Consider the following 19,913-nt stretch of genomic DNA (forward strand, 5'->3'; position numbering starts at 1 on the left):
GATGATTTTCCCTTGTAGGTGAACTTTCCCTTTAAGTCACACTATTTGATTGGTTAGACTCTTTTGTGTGTGTGTGTGTGTGTGTGTGTGTGTGTGTAATGCAAAATAACTGCAAACAATACACCATTTTATTTATCGGAATACAATTTTGGCTAATTTGCAGATCCATTCATTACCATTTTAATAGGTTATATTTAATAAACATATATTAAAAAGTCTGAGTTAAACCTAAATTTAGCTTATAGAAAAGCTAAAATATTTAATTATTTTGTTTTACAGGAAAATTATTGCTTTTTGTACATAGAAAAAGAGTACTTACTGCAACATCGTGCTGTGATAAGGTACATTTTAGCCATTTTTGCACTAACCTTTAACCCTGTAACATTTTTACATTTTAAAAAATGAGGTAATTATACAGCATTTACAGGGAATGTATTGTGTCCCTACATTTCTCAGTATGCACTGCCCTCATCACTGCCATCCGTTCCTGGTTGTTCTCACCTGTTTCCAATTCCCTCATTAGCTTTTGTTTGTATAAATAACCTTTAGTTTTTGCATTCCTTTTTCAGTTCTTGTTTGTTGTGTATTGAGTTCCCATTTGCTGTTTGACAGTCATTATTTTTATTAAAGCCTGCACATTAATCCTATGTCTCCTGTCTCAACTCAGCAACCATTCGTTACAGTCTGAATCTGAAATGTCTGTGTTTTTCTCCCACAAGAAAATTCCCAGCCTGTTTTTTGACAAACACCAAGGTTGTGTGGTAATTTAATTACCATCCGAATCCACATCTCTAAGTTTATAATACAAAAGTCATTATGGATATCCTTTTTGTCCACTGCTAAGTGCCGTACGTTTGTGCTGCACAAGGTAATGGCTCTGGCTGTAATGGACAGTTGTGAAAATTGGAGGATTGTGTACAAGAAATGTTTTCATAATTCACAATAATAAAATTATGTCGCCACTCCACCACAGTGAGTGCGAACTCTTTAAGCAGAAGGGAAAGGAAAATGAGAGCTAGATCAAGTAAACGATTTAAACTATAATGCAATTTTAATATATCACATTTTAATGAAGAAACGTTTATTAAATACATTTATACATAGGGCTTGCATGACTACTTATTTATATGGGTCGAGTATTCCCAGAAGATTTGCCGGGTTAATGTCTATATTGTTTAAAAGGTTTAATATCCACCTCCACTTTTTAAGCAATGACAGATAATTCCAAGTGATGTCTGTCATTTTGATAGATAAAACACAAGAAAACCATTTTTAACATAGCTCCTCAAATTTAATTTAAACTATCTTTACTGTCCTTGATATGTGCAGCTTCTAGATCTCCTTGCTTGCGCAACGGAGGTGATGCAGGTGACGAAACATGCATACCCACATTGACAGATTTATTTGGCTGCGTTGATAAACAGTCTTGTCCCTACAATTACAATTGCTCTTTGCAAGAATGCTGGCTTGATCAGTACGTGAAAATGTACACTGTAAATGTCTGCAGTGCCCTAATACTTTAAAAAAATTTATTTTCACTTTAACGTAATTCCAAACATATTTAAAAGCCAATACAGGGGACACAGTTTGTGGATTGATTAATTTTCCATATAACAAGCGCAACTGCCAACATGTGATTGACAAAAAGTCTCGCTCGTCCCCATGATTTAATTGTCATCCGAACGCATGAGTTTTATCACAGAGGAGCCATAGAAATGTACTTTTACAGATGCCACCCTGATGAACAATTGCCGTCCAAATAGGGCTTTGGTTTACTAATTTTAACCACTAATAGTTCTAAACACAACTAATATTGGTATTATAATAATTATTTTTCTGTTATAGCATATTTTCACATACAGCTGCTTTGAAACAATGGCTGTTGTGAAAAGCGCTATACAAATAAATTTGACTCGACTTGACATTGAAAAACCCATTTTTGTTGACCACTAATCTGAATATTGGATGATGTTTATTGTTGTTGTTGTAATAATCTGGCAAAAATGGCACTGTTTCCAGTAAATAAGCAAATAACATGTTTGCCTTCATATATTGTGAGCTTACCTTACAAATGGACTAAATCCTCTAAACTGTAATGCACATTTGACTTATCTGGAAGAGCCAGTTTTTTGACATGAGATACTGGGCGTTTTATATTTCAAAGATGCGGCAAATTTTTTGGCAATGTCTTGACTAGTTTACTGATCATTTATCATAAATTTAGATAATTTATCATATCATCAATCTCTCAACTCAAACGGTGGAGATAACATTGAATTCATTTTTGCTCAATAGACAAGATACAGTATAGACAAGAATTTGGCATAAAAGGCATCATGTGATTTACTTGAGTGTGTGTTAATAAATAAATGTGTTTGTACATGCAACTGAATGTAGGAAACTTAGACAAATATTTTCACATCTCTAAAGGTCAAGAGGAGAACTTAAATATGACTCTGGGTGGTGTGCTCCATGTAACACACAGAAAACAGAACCTGTATTCTGTCATCTACTTCACTCCCTCCCTTCCATGACTTTCAAGTGGAATGAAACAGGACTTATCTCGCCAGCACACCACTCAATAGAAATTACTCAATGGCATATGCTAAAGGTCACACACCGATAGATACAGGGGACCATGTTTTTGCATTTCCACATGACCTTCCCAGAGGTATCATGGCAGACCATAAAAATGATATATGAAGACAGCCCTGTATGGATTAAAACAGTGACAAACTGTGAGGTGGCGTACAGTTCTCTTCGTAACAGGTTGTTTCAATTCCCAAACGGCACAGATTAGTTAGACCTTTGATTATTTATGCTGAAAACATCACAAAGTAACAAACCATGACAATTAAACTCTGGTGCATACCATGTCCCATGTTGTGGAGAGGTATGTACATTTTCACATAGTAGATGGTAAAATGGGTGAAATAAATTCTATAGACCTATATTTAAGGAGGAACCTTTTGACTTGGGACAGGAAGCAACAATGCTCTTACAGCCATCCAAAAGACCCAAGCAATGGTATAGCAATAAACTAAAAACACTCACTGTAAAAATATAATTTCCTAATGTCTAAAGATCCTTACAACAACATAAATTTGGGTGACACTTCAAAAGGAATGTGCCCTTTGTTAAGGGTTTATAAAGAGGTTAATTTATGGCTAATAAGTCATTAACAAATGCTTTATAAATCATTTAGATAGGGTTATGGTGGCATTTGTAAAAAAAGATCAACTTTCATCCAATATCTTCCAAATAGTGAGCATTTTATTGGGTCACACTTTATCTTTGGTATCTTTAACTACTAAACTCAGCAAAAAAGAAACGTCCTCTCACTTTCAACTGCTTTTACTTTCAGCAAGCGTAACATGTGTAAATATTTGTATGAACATAAAAAGATTCAACAACTAAGACATAAACTGAACAAGTTTCACAGACACGTGACTAACAGAAATTGAATAATGTGTCCCTGAACAAAGGGGGGGGGGGGGTTGTCAAAATTAACAGTCAGTATCTGGTGTGGCCACCAGCTGCATTAAGTACTGCAGTGCATCTCCTCCTCATGGACTGCACCAGATTTGCCAGTTCTTGCTGTGAGATGTTATCCCACTCTTACACCAAGGCACTTGACCATTTCTGGACATTTCTGGGGGGAATGGCCCTAGCCCTCACCCTCCAATCAAACAGGTCCCAGATGTGCTCAAAGGGATTGAGATCCGGGCTCGTCGCTGGCCATGGCAGAACACTGATATTCCTGTCTTGCAGGAAATCACGCACAGAATGAGCAGTATGGCTGGTGGCATTGTCATGCTGGACGGATGGGTACCACATGAGCGAGGAGGATGTCTTCCCTGTAACACACAGCACTGAGATTGCCTGCAATGACGACAAGCTCAGTCCGATGATGCGGTGACACACTGCCCCAGACCATGAAGGACCCTCCACCTCCAAATCGATCCCGCTCCAGAGTACAGTCCTCGGTGTAATGCTCATTCCTTCGACGATAAACGTGAGTCCGACCATCACCCCTGGTGAGACAAAACCACGACTCCTCAGTGAAGAGCACTTTTTACCTGTCCTGTCTGGTCCAGCGAAGGTGGGTTTGTGCCCATAGGTTGTTGCCGGTGATGTCTGGTAAGGACCTACCTTACAACAGGCCTACATGTCCTCAGTCCAGCCTCAATCAGCCTATTGCAGACAGTCTGAAAACTAATGGAGGGTTTGTGGCGTTCCTGGTGTAACTCGGGCACATGTTGTTGCCATCCTGTACCTGTCCCACAGGTGTGATATTCGGATGTACAGGTGCATGTTCTTGAATTGTTTATGGTTCATTGAACAAGCATGGAAAACATTGTTTAAACCCTTTACGATAAAGATCTGTAAAGTTATTTGGATTTATACGAAATGACCTTTTAAACACAGTGTCCTTAAAAAGGGATGTTTCTTTTTTGTTGAGTTTATGTACTACCATTAAAACACAACACAATACAATGTATCTACTGTGTAACTACATGTTGAACTAAAAATTATCACATCATTCACATTTGCAGCAACTGAGGTTGAGTTACGGGTTTAGGAGTAGAGTTAGGGTTAGGGGTTAGACTTGGGTTTTAGGCTAAGGGTTGGGTTAAGGTTAAGGGTTAGAGGTAAGGTTAACAGTGCAACTACAAATGTAAATAAATGTAGGAATTTTAAATTTAAATTCAATACAACAACACATACGTAAATAATTCATTATATTGCATCAAATGGTTAAGTGCACAGTAGGTTAAGTGCATTGTAAAATCATGAGTTATGCAATTTTACTGTTTTGATTTAATACAAGTATGAATAAGTGTATTATTTAGCATTTATAACATATAAATTAAAATTGTCCCACTTTATATTCAGTGTAGTAAAAATAGACTATTATATAGTGAGAATAAAAGGAGGGATTATGTAATTTTGCTCCAGTTCACCTTGAGTTTATAATCTGTAACGTCTTGATTAACTTGTGTTGTCATTTTCCTTGTCACGTTAATGTCAAAAGAATGGTGCTCCTCGGAGTACTTACCCCATTGGCAAATTGTTTTGTGATGTTTTAAAGCTGAAGTCTGTAATTTCAGTGCCACTAAATTTAACAAACAAAATGGCAAAAATAAACTGTTTTCAAACAGCTTTCCTGAACACACCTTTCATCTGCCATTAGTCGAACAAACCAATAGTCCCATTGAGTCAATGTTGTGTAAGGACGGTTGAGATTATCAAACAAAAATAGCAACCTTAGTGCAAATAACACAAATTAATCGTGGTGTTACTATGGAAAAACTAGCCATGTTTCTTTGGCAGAATGATTAGGATTTTTATAACCATAGTTTTGGTTTTCCTGAAAACCATTATTTACTTATTTTAATCATTATATTATTTTTACCACAAATATCATGGTTAAAATATGGTTACTGTAGAAAAACAAAGGTAAATTGTGATGGTTTTAGCTGAGCTATAGTTACCATAGCAAAACCAAGGTTAATTTTCATGAGGAATGGATAAAGCTATTGTGAGGGAACCCAAAATGCATTAACGTTCAGTCAGGAGTCAGGACCATTTTCGTCAAATCAGTCCTTGACTTGAATAATTGAATGAACACTTATAGACACTTGAAGCAAGCTGTTGGTGTTGGCGGTAACTTCAATGTGGTTAACTTCAAATACGTCAAGTTGGTAAATCAAGAACAAGGCACAAAAACACATTGAAGATAAGAATTCCAAACTACCAATCAATCATAGTCTTAGAGCACAGAACACAAGACAGATGTAAAGAAATCTCAAAGGCAGATCTGCCAGGAGGAGCTGGGGATGGAGGAGGGTGTTAAGTGCAGCTTGGATCCATGCAATGGAAAGGCAGCTAATGCAATGAATAAATGGAGGACATAAATGTAACCGCTCTGATAAGCATCTGCATTGTTTTGTTAGTCGTCATGATCAGCAGAGTGTCAGCTGAATGCAGCTTGACTAACGTGACCTGCCTGAACTTATGCTACGCTTCATATTTCAGAATATTAATTCCTTTCCTGTTCAAGAGTAGAAAAATAAGAAATGGAAGAAAAAAAAACTACTTTAAGACGCTCTAGTGTTAATCAATGTGGATTTACTGGAGTAACAGAGTTTCCATGCTCCCAGTTCAGCACTCTGTAAACACAACCCAGGGTATCCTTAAATAAATTTACTACCTCTGTGTGAATGTACCACTTAGTGTCCAAAGCTGATAAATGAGCAGTTCTACCAAGAGTTCAGGGCTTTTCTAAATAACAAGTGCAGCTCGCTCGGAGAAAACATACCAAATATGGCAAGATGTAGTATATGATACCTCTCAGAGAATCTCACACTGAAATTAATTTTATTTGTGTAAAAAGGATCCAGTCTTTTATCATATTGTCATTTCTACAGCAAAGCCAGGTATGCTGACAGCTTCAAGGTTCACGCAAAATAAAAAATTCTCTCATTTTCTATCACATGTGGGTCCAAACCTGAATGGCATTCTTTCAATTGTGGAAATTACAAACCATCATTGCATTCTTTTGGACACTTCATTCACATTTACAGATATAAATGCCATAGGGCATTACCTGCTGATAACCAGCACAAGCTGATCTGTGGAGGCTTTGATGTAGTTCTGGGCATCCATGTGTGTCATACTCTCTGTGCTGTCTCCATTGATGGTCAGGATGGTGTCTCCCGGGCACAGGTCGCTCAGTGCTGCTTTACTCGCAGGTGTTATCTGACAAAAGCCAAACAGAAGAACGGTTAAATGAGCACCATGCCCCAGCCAAACCCTGCAGTGCCTGGAGCCACGGGTACCATTTCAGAGCCAACAAATAGATCAATAACACATGAACAATCGGTTTACTGATTAATGTGGTGACTATACTAGGTGATATGGAAAATTCCATATGCGAAAATTAAGCTTTGTTTAATTAGTTCACAATCAAATGTTTTGTTTCATTACTTTCATTTTGAGGTCAAATATTACACAGACTTGGGTTCTAGGCAGGTTTGATGTAGAGGTCGACCGATATGGGTTTTTTAATGGTTAATGCCAGTATTCAGAGAACATAGTGGCAGATAGGCTGATATAATGCCAACATAGTTTACAATTTTATATAACAGTAAATTACATCTACCTACATTTTCTTAAATTATTTACTTTATTTATTTAGCATTTTATTAACTCAAACTTTTCACAGAAAACTTTAACTTGAGTCACAGTGGCAATAATGACAACAGGGTATTTAGCAATTTCGCATCTAGTGTGGACATAGTCACTGTTTGGTTAATTACATTTCATTAAATGAAATGAGATATAATTAAAATGAATGAAATGAGATATAATTCAAATGAATTAAATGAGACATTAAATGAGCCCAGCAAAGTTGCACGTTAAGTGTTTTTCCCCCATAGAAAACGCTTAATGTGCCACTTTGCACATTGCAAGTTGCTTTTAGATTATGGGCTCATCTGCATGCCTGTATATAGTATGCATCATTAATACGGTGCACACTGAATTTTTTCTTCAAAAATCACTATTAGTACATTAAGCCACATTAAACCTTTTTCATGTTAAGCATATTCAAATGTCCCTTCCCTGTCACGTGAGATCGGCCAAATAATAACAGGAGCATTGCATGAACAGAAAGAATGGTACCAGAATGAATTTGGACACAATTCATAAAGTAACTTTGCCCGGTGTATGTGTGATTGTGCATTTATCCCCTCGGGTTGCCATAGAAAGCATATTCCAATATGCAGCTTCAGTGAGAAAATGAGTTCATTGAACAGACTGTTCCATCAGTGATTGTTCTGATTTCTACATTTTATTGTCAAATATTTAGCAATTTCTCATCTAGTGTGGACATACAGATTGCTTGTCATGGGAATCTTATCGTGTTGCATCTATTTATGACAAGGTGTAACAAAAATGCTGATGTTTTAATTTGGTCAATAAATATCGGCAGCCGATACATCGGTGCATTCCGTATTGCTATTTGCCTTTTTACTCTAAGTGAATACAACACATGGTCTTACCAGGTCGAAGCGTAAGCACGTCGTGCTTAGGTCCTACCCAAGGAGGCGAGGAGTTACTACAAACACGGTGAAAAAGGACAAAGGGCCCTCTGCCCAAGGAAGATGGGGATTACCAGCGGGGAAACAATTTAGCAGAATATACGTCACACAAGTTTACCTAAGTAGACATGAGGAGCACTTACCTCAGTATGGGGGCCTAAGTGACACATGTACTGGGGCAGTGGCAAGCCTTTACGGCCGCTTGTCGGCCACTGAGCTGAGGAAGAACTCACTTTTTTGCAAACGCAACTTGGAAAAGAGCGCACATCTTTGCCTCAAGGGAGGGGAAAGGCGCTATGCACAAGCAGTAAACCTGTCCAGCTGACCCGAACTTAACCGTTTGTGTCACCTGATAACACACGGTTTGAAACTGGCTCAACCCTGAGGTTATATAACCTTGCAAAGGTGTTAGGTGTTGCCCAGCCCGCAGATGTCTGCTAGAGAGGTGCCGCGGGACAATGCCCAAGAAGCCGTAACACCCCTGGTAGAATGGGCTCACAGTCCAGCAGGGGCAGCAAATGCTGTGCATGGTATGCCATAGTGACCCTGTGAGCGATCCTCTGTTTGGAGACAGCGCTTCCTTTCTGCTGTCCACCGAAGCAGACAAAGAGCTGCTCGGAGCTTCTAAAGCTCCAAGTAGATGAGAAGAGCATGCACCGGACCCAGCAACGCCAAGGCTGGGTCTGCCTCCTCCAGGGGCAGCGCTTGCATGTTCAGCACCTGATCCCTGAAAGGGGTCGTGGGAACCTTGGGCACGTAGATCGGTCTGTGTCTCAGGATGACGTAAGAGTAAGCCAGACCGAGCTCCAGGCACAGTTCGCTGACCGAGAATGCCTGCAGGTCCCCTACCCTCTTGATGGAGGTGAACCCCATCAGGAGGGCGGTCTTTAGAGAGAGCGCCTTTAGCTCAGATGACTCAAGGGGCTCGAAGGCCCACGGAGAGGTCCCATGAGGGAACGAGGTGTAGCCTGGGGGGGGTTAACCTCCTCGCACCTCTCAGATCTAATCGAGCTTCCCTAAATACTTACCATCCACTGCACTCCTTGTGACCGCTCCCGGAACAGCCTGGGACGGGGAGGAAGATCTTAGTCCTCGTAGCCCGTGGAGACCATCACATCGGGGGTGGGTTTGTGCCACGGCTGGGCGCGCGGAAGAGGGAGGGTCGGTTCTGGGGCGCCGTACCTGCCAAAGAGAACCGGGGAGACTGGAAATAGGGCCCAGGGAATGAGGAAACAGCTCTTTTATTGAGAATGGGTACCACAACAAAACAAAATTTAAATGAAACCAAGGATTCTCCACCTGTCCCTCCGGTGGGGGAGGGAGTGGTCTGCATACCAGCTCCCGTAGTGCAGTTTTGACACAATGTCGAGTGAGTGACAGATAGGGAACAACATGGCTTCTTCTCGTGCAAGCAGGCGATCCTCTGCACCGTCGTGGTTTGAGAAACCAGCCAAACGATAATGATATTGGCCAATGCGATATATTGCAACTTCTGTATATCTACCGATTTTTTGGCCTCTGCATTATATCCATTGGTCACAAGTTTCATGGCATTTATCCAACATTTAACAGCACTTTGTTCACTGGAAAATGACTAAATTCCTTCAAATATGCAATTTTTCGTATCCTCTAAAAGATGGTTTGAAACAGTCATGACTCTTAGACATTCATCTGAGACACGTGTCTAACAGAAAGCAGGTCTGTCTCTGCAAATCTTCAACCCTCATGTTTTCTGATTGAGTGGAGGCTGTAAGAGATGATCTCCTGCAGAGGTGTTGACCTTCACCCAGCTTATGTTCTCCACACATGACAACAATTATCAGTCAATATATCCTCAAACACACTCTTATCACACATCCTGACAGCAATCTGTGGTTGAATTAATGATATGGCTACTCCATCCAAATGGTTAAAGGAGACATAATGAGTTAATTAACTTTTTAGAGCGTAAAATTATTGTGTACACCTTTAAGTATTCAGAGAGCTCTAAAAGAACTAGGGCTGCCCCCTGATAGTCGACCAAACGTTAGTCGATGAGAAGAGTCTTGGTCAACAAAGTTGATTGGTCGGTTGGCCGCTAAAAAAAATAAACTCCAAAAGGAAACCAACGAACACTGCTATTACTGCTGGTTGGACGCTGGTACTATGGTGTAATTTTCGTTAAGCAGGGTTAGGGTTAAGCTTACACAATAAAGCAAGACACCTTGATTTCAAACTTTTAAATCATTTTAACTAAAAATCATCTTCATCTGTGCAGTCTCTACTGGACGGGTATTTCGTTGTCTGGGAAAATACATTGTATGCGAATACATTTATTTTGTTCCCTCCTTTACGATATATATACACTGTATATATATTTATATTAGGGCTGCACAATTAATCTAAAAACTAATCGAGATTACGATTACGGCTGCCACTATTATGTAGTTGTGAAAACCGGCGTTTACAGAGTTCAATTTAAATAGTCAATGGTTTCTATTTACAACTTGTTTTTGCAGAGGTTAAATATTCAAACCAATCACTAACATATTCGTTGAGTAATGAAATGGCAATGGCCAATCAGAGCCGCTTAAAATAGTCTTCTGTCCAATCAGTAATGCCAACTGATCTTTTATTTCAATGAACTTTAGTGCCCAGTTGCTGTATGTTCCACCTCTGTTCTCGGAGGCACACGAAAATTAATACTGAAGAAACATCATCTGACACCTGAAAAGAAGCTGTAGAACAAGAGTGAAAAGCACCTTGGAATTATTTTGGATTCATTGCATATTGCACCTCTCACTTTGAATGCATGTTAAATATACTTCAAATGAACTACAGGACAAAACTAAAATGCTCCAGTTTTAATCAAGGCACAGATGCAGTGTAAATGATTGATTTATTATGCCGATTAGACAGCTTTGTTTTTAATGAGAGCATTCGCAAGAGTGCAGAACTTTTTGCGTATAGTCACTGAGCTTGAATTAAAATACAGGTCTCAAACAGTGTTAACCTGCAGTGATTGACAGCAATCACTGTAATGGGAGAGTTGTAGTGTTGCTCGATTTCGGTGTACAATTTATTAAAAATGTAATAACAGTTTTGTCATGTTAATAGTTAGGCCAATGTGAATATGATTTGTACAAAATAGCAATAATGTAATTGAGCTTAACTGTTCCAAGTTTGTTTTGGAGATGTAGCCAACTGTAGGAGCCATTTATTATTATTTTTTGTATAAACTTGTATTTCTTTAGTTGTGTGCCCTCTGCAGATGAGGTGATGCCTTAAAAGCCCAGGCGTTGTTTGTTGAGAGGTGGCCTGCTGGGAGCAGACGGTCTTTAGACCTTTACCTTTGTTTGTGTGCTGGATGTTTGTTTAATTTGTTAGGAGGACCAAGGAGTGACCAAATGGACAATTTGTTTAAGGATGGTCACTACACCAACATAAAGAATATGGCATGAATTGCATATTTCAGGAATCACCATCATTGTTCTCACATCTGCTCTAATAAGACCCATTTGCCATGCAGCTGGTATTAATAGAGTTCATATTTTCACGAATGGCGCAATCTTCTATTGCAAATGACTGTTTTTAATTTCCAAAGTGAGGCCAAAAATTATCTAACGATCATCTTACATGAACAAGATCACGATTGAAGATCTAATGGGATCAAATGGTCACATGTCTCGCCACTAAATGGCTTACTGAACGCAATAAGTAACTTGGTGAATTTAAATTGGCTGTTAATAAGTCTGAATATTGAATATGTCATATTATACTTGTATTACTACTACTACACATCTACAGCTAGAAAAGAGCTTTAAACAAACAACTTCAGCATTATGGCTCATCACAGCTGAGAGACACAACAGACAGATTATTTACACAACTCATTACTTACCTCCTACTTGAGTTTCCACATAGAAGAAAAAGTACTATTTAAAATGGCAGAGGACATTGTGGTTTCTATAGTGAAAGTCTTTTTCACCGGTTACCGCGAAATAGGGAGAATTACCCCCGTTTGGACGGCTATATTTCCACTGAGAAAGCTGATCTCCAGAAAGCTGACAGCATCTCTGCTTGGGTGTGGCAACATGTGATCTCACACACATCCTTGTTTATCCAATAAATTGTTAGAAACAGCACAAGCCATGATACTTTTCCTGAAGTAACATTTTTGAATTACTAACAGAATCTTGGTCGCATAATTTGTTTTGAACCAGCAACGGCAGATTCTGATCGGTCGTGTAAGAAAGCAGTTCCGTGCACAAATGCGTTTTTATGACAGTACTCAGTTTTTTGCTAATTTTTTTTTATTTACTTGTTCATTGAACTGTTGTATATAAGCAATATCACACGAGCAAGAGTGTGATATGGCCCTACATCAGCACTGCTGTGATTCGGCCGCAGGCATGAGGCCACAGGCCGTTAATATAGTCGACTAATGGCTTTAACAAACGACTACTAGTTGACTAGGAAAATCTTTGGTCGGGGGCTGCCCTAACAAGAACAGTATAAACTTTCAGTCAGGAAGTTTAGCAAATTTAAAAGGTTTGAAATTCGTAAATACAGAACACATTGTTACGGTGTTTCCCACTTGACTTAAGTGTATGGTCACTAAGAGTAACTTGTTACATGGCCACTAAGAGTAACTTTTGTTACAGTGTTTGAGCCCACCTCAAATCATTACTACATGACTAATTCACTTCACTACTTCATTAAACAGCCTTTTATTAGCCAAGCACACAAGTACAACCTTCAATATTTAGCAAACAGAAGCTTTTGGCCAAGTAAATAAGACCAATTCATCCCATTTTAACAAGCCTCATTACCATCTGTATGGCTGTCCATACTAATTTTAGTACACATGCTGTTTTATCTTGGTTTACCCTGCTGAGAAAATGACTACCCACTGAGGACACAATATGTGACATGACCTTACTGGAGGGCTTGTGAGGATATGATATAGGTTTAAACATGATAAATAGACTACAAAAAAGAAAAAAATCTATTGAACATGTATTGCCCAGAATAAAATAGCAGTTAATTTAACTCGCATAGTGTTTCACAATTCATGAAAGAGCAACAGCAATAACGGCTAGAAGATGTAATAGTCACTACACAACAGGAGATAAATGTGGAAACAACAACAGTGCAACAACCTCAAGAGCACGTGAGTGAAGAGGCCAGGAGATACCTGCATTTGTATAAGTTGAGTCTGAAGAACTATAAAGACATATTTATGGGTCTAAACTCTTGAAGAGAAATAGTTTGGTATCTCATAGCAATTGTAGCATGTATGCACCGGTGAATGCCTGCACAGTCAAATTAAGTATACTTTGAAACGCTGAGCGTTCAGCTGTATGCAGACACTTATCATTCACGTCAAAACCAAAGTATACTTTCAGGTATAGTTTGGAAAATTCCTTCACAGGCATGGCAATGTTTGTATTTATCATGTGTTTAAACTAATATAATGAGTATTTTAAACCATATTGGGGTTAGTTACATTATACAATCATATCGACATGTACCCAACCCAACCAATTCCAAAACCTAACCACTAATAAAAAGAAATGCACCGATGCCACTTTTTCTCTTCTGATCCAAGTCCGATATCAGAAATCACAGTATCGGCCGATACGGATACCAGTGTTCTTGTTTTTTTTGCATAATAGTTTAGGTTCTCTTTACATTATTGTGTGGAACTAATTGGAAGTACTCTTTTATATGTAAAGAAACACAAACCTCGAACTACACATTATTTCAATATAAATGTATAGCATATTAAGAAACACTTTATTATTAACTAGTATACTGGATAATGTAGCAGCAAAATTAACAGTAATTCTAGTCTAAGTGTTCTGTAGAAAAGAAGCCATTTATTTATTTATTTATTCAACTTGTATCTGGACATTAAAGGATTCGGATCTCCTTTTTCATCAATTTTGTTGTAAGAAATCGGTTCACTTTTCATTCACACAGTTATGTTTTGGAACCCATTCAACTTAAATATTGTTATAATTTGTAAAGAAATAATAAATTATTATTATTATTATTATTATTATTATTATTATTGACTTTTAGAATTTTAAATACAACAGTAATATATTTCAATTGTGCACCTTTATCATTAAAACCCTCTGGCTTTTATTTTGACATTCTGAACGCTCCAGGAAGTCCTGTATGTGTCTGTTTGTAATCAAGTGCACAGTATTTTAACTCGCTTCTTATTCAAATTGAATGAACAAAAAATTGTCGGTGCCATTCTAAAATGCATACTATAAGTGAACCGAACTATTGAGCATTTACATCGGAGATGTTGTTCGCGAGTAGCACTCAAATTTTGAGCATCACGTGAAGGCTAAATATAGCCACGAGTGAGTGTAAACAGAGCAGCACCATTCACTAATGCGCTGATGATGCGAGTGCATACAATATATTTACTTATTAAAAAAAGTATTTTGTGATTCACAGAGCTATCACACGCCTTCAAGTGGCTTTGATTAAAACGAACGAGTCATATGAAATACTTAATTTTTTTTATGGTTCTTTTATGTCATTTTTGAAACTTGACATTAACGATCATGACTAACACATAGTATCGGATTTGAATCAAGCTCGTCGGACCGAAACCCGATCCATCTAAAAACATAAATAATATAACATGGGTAATGGGCAGGTAAATGTAGTAACAATAATTTGTTACACTGTTATATACAGTAGATATGTTTGAACACCTAACCCTATACCCTTACACCAAAACATAACCGATAATGCATGACCAACCAACAATAAAAAAAAAAAAAGACAACAAGCAGATAAAAGTACAGTCACATTAACTTATTCAACAAAATGACAAAAAAGCACTGTAAAACTATTTAAAAAGACTCCTGAAACCATACAGTAGCTTCAGACTGAAACTGAAGGTTTTAATCACTGAAAATCATGTTGCAATTGGTCACAAGACTTCTTAGGCAAGAAGAACCAATGGCATTTGATTATGAAGGGAATGGGAACGATGAAGTCTTAACTTCAGATCTGTTCATCATACAAAGCCATCACACATCCTCGGAAGATCCAGAATATAGCGCATGATTAGAGGATTACTTTTTATGATCAAGTTATGGTACTTTTCTCATGATTTCATAATTTTCTCAGACATTCAGAAAGCTACCTTTGTGTTACATAGTAAACAATATCAAAATGAAATGATAAAAGTAACAAGTATATAACAAGTATAAGCATCAATTCCTTTAATTTCAAAATGAGCTTTGGGTAAAGTATTGTATTCCATCTAAATAAGTTGAATACCGTATTAGAGTGACATTTGAAATAAGGACAAAGGGAGACATATTGGTGCTGCTGGCCAAAAGTAATGAAAATGACATCCTTATGAGTGTGTCAACCAAGAATACAGTTCAAACTTTGGTTAAAAACGACCTTCTTTATACAGTTGACTCTTGTCTGAATGTATGCTAGTGTGATTTAATTATTTTCACTTGTTTACCCAACAGCTTTGGTAAAATATGTTATTGTACATTTAAATATGTTATTATAAAGAATGGATCTGTTTTGCCATTTTCTCTATTTTTCACTTACTAGCACGAATGCAGGAAAATGAAGAGCAAAGCCATGCATCAGGTGTGTAATTAATGCTTTATCTATTTTATTATTTTTGTGCGGCCACATACTGAATACTGTAATGATGGAAAATGTACTGTAGTTTTGTAGTCTTATTTTCTAGCAAGTTTTATTGTTATTCTTCATTAACAATAAAAAAAATGCATAGAAAGTAAACTGCACAGTCAAAATCCTTAAGTAAAACACGATTTGCTTCCGCCATAATTCTGAAATTGGCACGCCCCCCCCAACTCGGAATGTCAGGGCTCTGAGAAAATCGCGATTCATAATTACGCCTTTGTGGTGGCATTCATTTGAGCTGCGGTACACAAAAAAATCTTATGGTTTAATGGATCATTCCACGTTCAGTACAAGTTATGCTCTATCAACAGCATTTGTGGTATAATGTTGATTACCACAAAAGTTCATTTTGACTCCTTCCTTTTCTGTGTTACAGTGAGGCACTTGTGGAAGTGAATTGGGACAATAAAATATTCACGGTTTTAACAGTATAGCCAAAAGAAGACAGACAATATGTGTGTTTACACTATTTTTGTGATAAAATCACTTACAAAACTTTTCTAAATGTAAGGTTTTGGCAAATTATACAGCTTCACTGTCATTATGACATAATGCCACGAACACTAAAATGACTGTAAAAACAACTATTTTACAGCTTTAGTAATCTCCAAGTTTTACCACATGAATTAATATAAGAGGTTTCCAACAATGATACAATTCACATTTCTGCCTTTTAAACCCCCCAAAAATTGTGTGCCCACTAGCCTCACTGTAACATTGATTTTGGCTTTGGGAAAATGAGGGTCGAGTCGAAATAATTTAAGAGGTAATCAACATTGTGCAACAAATGCTGTTGATTGAACTTGTACTGAACCCCAGAATATTCCTTTAAATGTCTTCCAAGCCGTCACTATGACAAATTCTTAACCCACTAGTTCTTATAGAAAGACAGAATGCTTTTTCTTTCTGATAGAAACCAGTGGAGGAAAATACAATTATTACTTGCAACATGGTCTTGTGCATCAAAATCTCCTCGTTGCTACTTAATCTCACTTTGAATAACATCACATGACTAGCTGGAATGTGGCTGTGTTACAAATGCAAGGACTGTGGACAATGCATTTCGGCATGCTACAATGACTGCAATGCCCTTACAGAGCAATAACAAGAGGACGGATCAGGATGTGATAAATTAGCCCTGTCAAATCCTCAAGGGAGCCAGCCAGACATTGAAGATCAGCAGGGAAAATATGTTAATAACAAACAGACAGCATCTTCTCAATTACTTTCTTCTAAACAGTCTTATTTAATAGATACGATAAACTTGTCAAAAAGTGAAAGTATTGCTTCATTCTAGCATCTTGATGTTATGGGGTTGTGAGTTCCTGTCAATGAATAGCAACTTTTGTCAGTCTAGGCAACCACTGGCAATTTGTTATATATTGCACTTGGCAATGAATTAACAAACACTTGCCTGTTCAATGTCATATTCAACAGGAAAACACAAAATCTCTAAGCTAGTAGCTCAGGCACAATTACATTTTGGTGTGTTAGATGAAGGACACATCGAAAATGAGTGTTTGCATGAACATTCTTACACTGATTATGCTTAATAATCAGACAACATGTGAGGTGTAAAGTCATAAATGGCATAAGAATAAACTGATCGACACTGATTCGACACAACGCCCATTACAACGATTTGGCGTTGCATGTAGACATCTTAACTGGCATTCTTACCAGCTTATCCAATGTGCGCACAACACGCCTCTTCATGGAAGCAGAGAATAACGTGATTAGTTCACATATCATGTAAACAGTCCACTGATTGGAGTGTTTTTGAAGCTGCAGCTACAGACCTGGACGATCTCACAGATACTGTGACATCATATATCAGTTTTTGTGAGTATATGTGCTTCCCTACTAGGACATTTGTATCATTCAATAAATATAAACCATGGTTCACAGGAAAACTCAGACAGCTTCATCATGCCAAAGAGGATGCTTACAGAAGTGGGGATAAAACATTGTATAACCACGGCAGGAAAATTCTTACAAAGGAAATCATAGTGGCTAAAAGTAGCTACTTTGAAAAGCTGAAAGAACTGTTTTCTGCCAACAAACATTTATCTGTGTGGAAAGGCCTAAAAAGCATCACCAAGTACAAGACACCTCCCCTCGCTCTGTAGAGTCAACTAATGGCTGATGAACTGAATGTGTTTTACTGCAGGTTTGAAAAGCCCATTCTCACACCCCTTCCCCGCTTTGATCTTCACCACACACACACACACACACACACACACACACACACACACACACACACACACACACACACACACACACACACACACACACACACACACACACACACCTAAACCTAACCCTACCCCTAAACCTAACCCTCACAGAAAACATTCTGCATTTTTACATTTTCAAAAAACATAATTTAGTGTGATTTATAAGCTGTTTTCCTCATGGGGACCGACAAAATGTCCCCACAAGGTCAAACATTTCGGGTTTTACTATCCTTATGGGGACATTTGGTCCCCACTAAGTGATAAATACTCGCTCACACGCACACATACACACACACACACACACACACACACACCTCCTGGAACCCCCCTCCTCACCCTCCTGCTACTCAATCTGCACTTATGATCTGGGAGGAGGTTGTGTGCTAGGTTTTTCATAAACAAAAGACTAGGAAAGCTTCAAGCCCAGACAGGGTTTCACCTCCCGGTCTGAAAGCCTGTGCTGAACAACTGGCCCCGATCTTCTATTGAAGATCTTCACAGATCTTCAATAGATCACTGGAGTCCCTTAAGTTTGCTTAAAGAGCAAACAGGTCTGTGGATGATGCGGTCAATATGGGACTGCATTATATCCAGCAACAGACCTCAAAAGATCTGGGACTTATGCAAGAATCCCATGTGTGAACTTCAGTTCAGACTTCAGTAACATCATGCCTGATCTTCTCTCATCCAAACTGACCCAGCCATCCATGCCAACTACAATCTGACGGTGCATCAACAGCTTTCTGACAGATAGGCAGCATCTAGTAAAACTGGGGATACTCACATCCGGGATCCTCACTATTAGCACTGGTGCTCCTCAGGGTTGCAACAACGGACTGTCAGGACTGCAGAGAGGATTATTGGTGCCCCCCTGCCCACCCTACAAGACCTGGTCATCTCCAGAGTGGAGGAAACTTGCAGGTAGAATCCCTCTGGACCCCACAAACCCTGCCCACTCCCTCTTTGAACTGTTGCCCTCTGGCCAGCGCTACAGCGCACCAAGCGCAAGGAAGGAAGAACAGTTTTTACCCTCAGGCCATTTTTCTCATGAACAACTAAACTGCCTCAGGACTCCCCCATAGTGCAATAATGTAAATACATATCTCATGTAAATATGTAAATTCACATATTAAATTCAAGAACTGTACATACCCCTACCTAGCACTTACACATTTACATATGCCATTCTATGCTATATGTCCTATTATTTATGTCTATTTTTACTCTTACCTTATTTTATGGTCTGTCTTACTGTAATGTTCTGTGTACACTTGTTTCTCCTATAACCAAAAACAATTCCTTGTGTACATGACAACACTTGGTAATAAAGCCCATTCGGATTCTAAATGTGGATTTCTTGCGTTGATTTTTTTAAATAAACAGATTTTATAAATCAACTGATTTTTGGAAGTTATCAGCAGATTGTGTAGGATTTAACGATTAAAGAATTGAGAAACATTGAGTGTGCTAACTACCAAAATCAGCTTATTCCAAAAATCTTACATTTACGGAGCGGTGGTGGTGGCTGTGGGGGTCGAACCAGCGACCTTCTGATTACCAGATTACCAGTTATGTGCTTTAGACCACTACACCACCACCACTCAGTCTTCCTCTTTAATTTATTTTTTAATAAAATTCAGAATTGACTGAGTTACATTAAATATGTCACTCACTTCGTCCACCATTTTGGATGATTTTTTTAAATTATTTTCATGAAACTTAAAAATTGGTATCCTACAATTTCTTTAACTATTTCTACCTGATCTTACCATCAAAATTACTGTAGATTTGTTGGTGTAACCTAATGTGTTCAGGTTGACTCATTTAGATGTTAACACATGAAGAACATTTTTAAACCTTTTTCTTTAGTGTGGTTTTGCCCTCTCCA

At 38.2% G+C, this 19,913-nt stretch overlaps 1 protein-coding gene across 1 annotated transcript in view; it reads right to left on the minus strand.

Annotated features, from left to right (window-relative positions):
• Positions 1–19,913, minus strand: part of LOC127625239 (PDZ and LIM domain protein 4-like) — an 83,561-nt gene that overhangs the window by 56,859 nt on the left and 6,789 nt on the right. Inside the window, exon 2 of the mRNA XM_052100400.1 lies at positions 6,611–6,762. Within this exon, the coding sequence (XP_051956360.1) occupies positions 6,611–6,762 (152 nt within the window). The remainder of the gene's footprint in view (positions 1–6,610; positions 6,763–19,913) is intronic.

Source organism: Xyrauchen texanus, chromosome 31 (assembly GCF_025860055.1).
Source record: "Xyrauchen texanus isolate HMW12.3.18 chromosome 31, RBS_HiC_50CHRs, whole genome shotgun sequence".
In the NCBI taxonomy this organism is placed as follows: Eukaryota; Metazoa; Chordata; class Actinopteri; order Cypriniformes; family Catostomidae; genus Xyrauchen; species Xyrauchen texanus.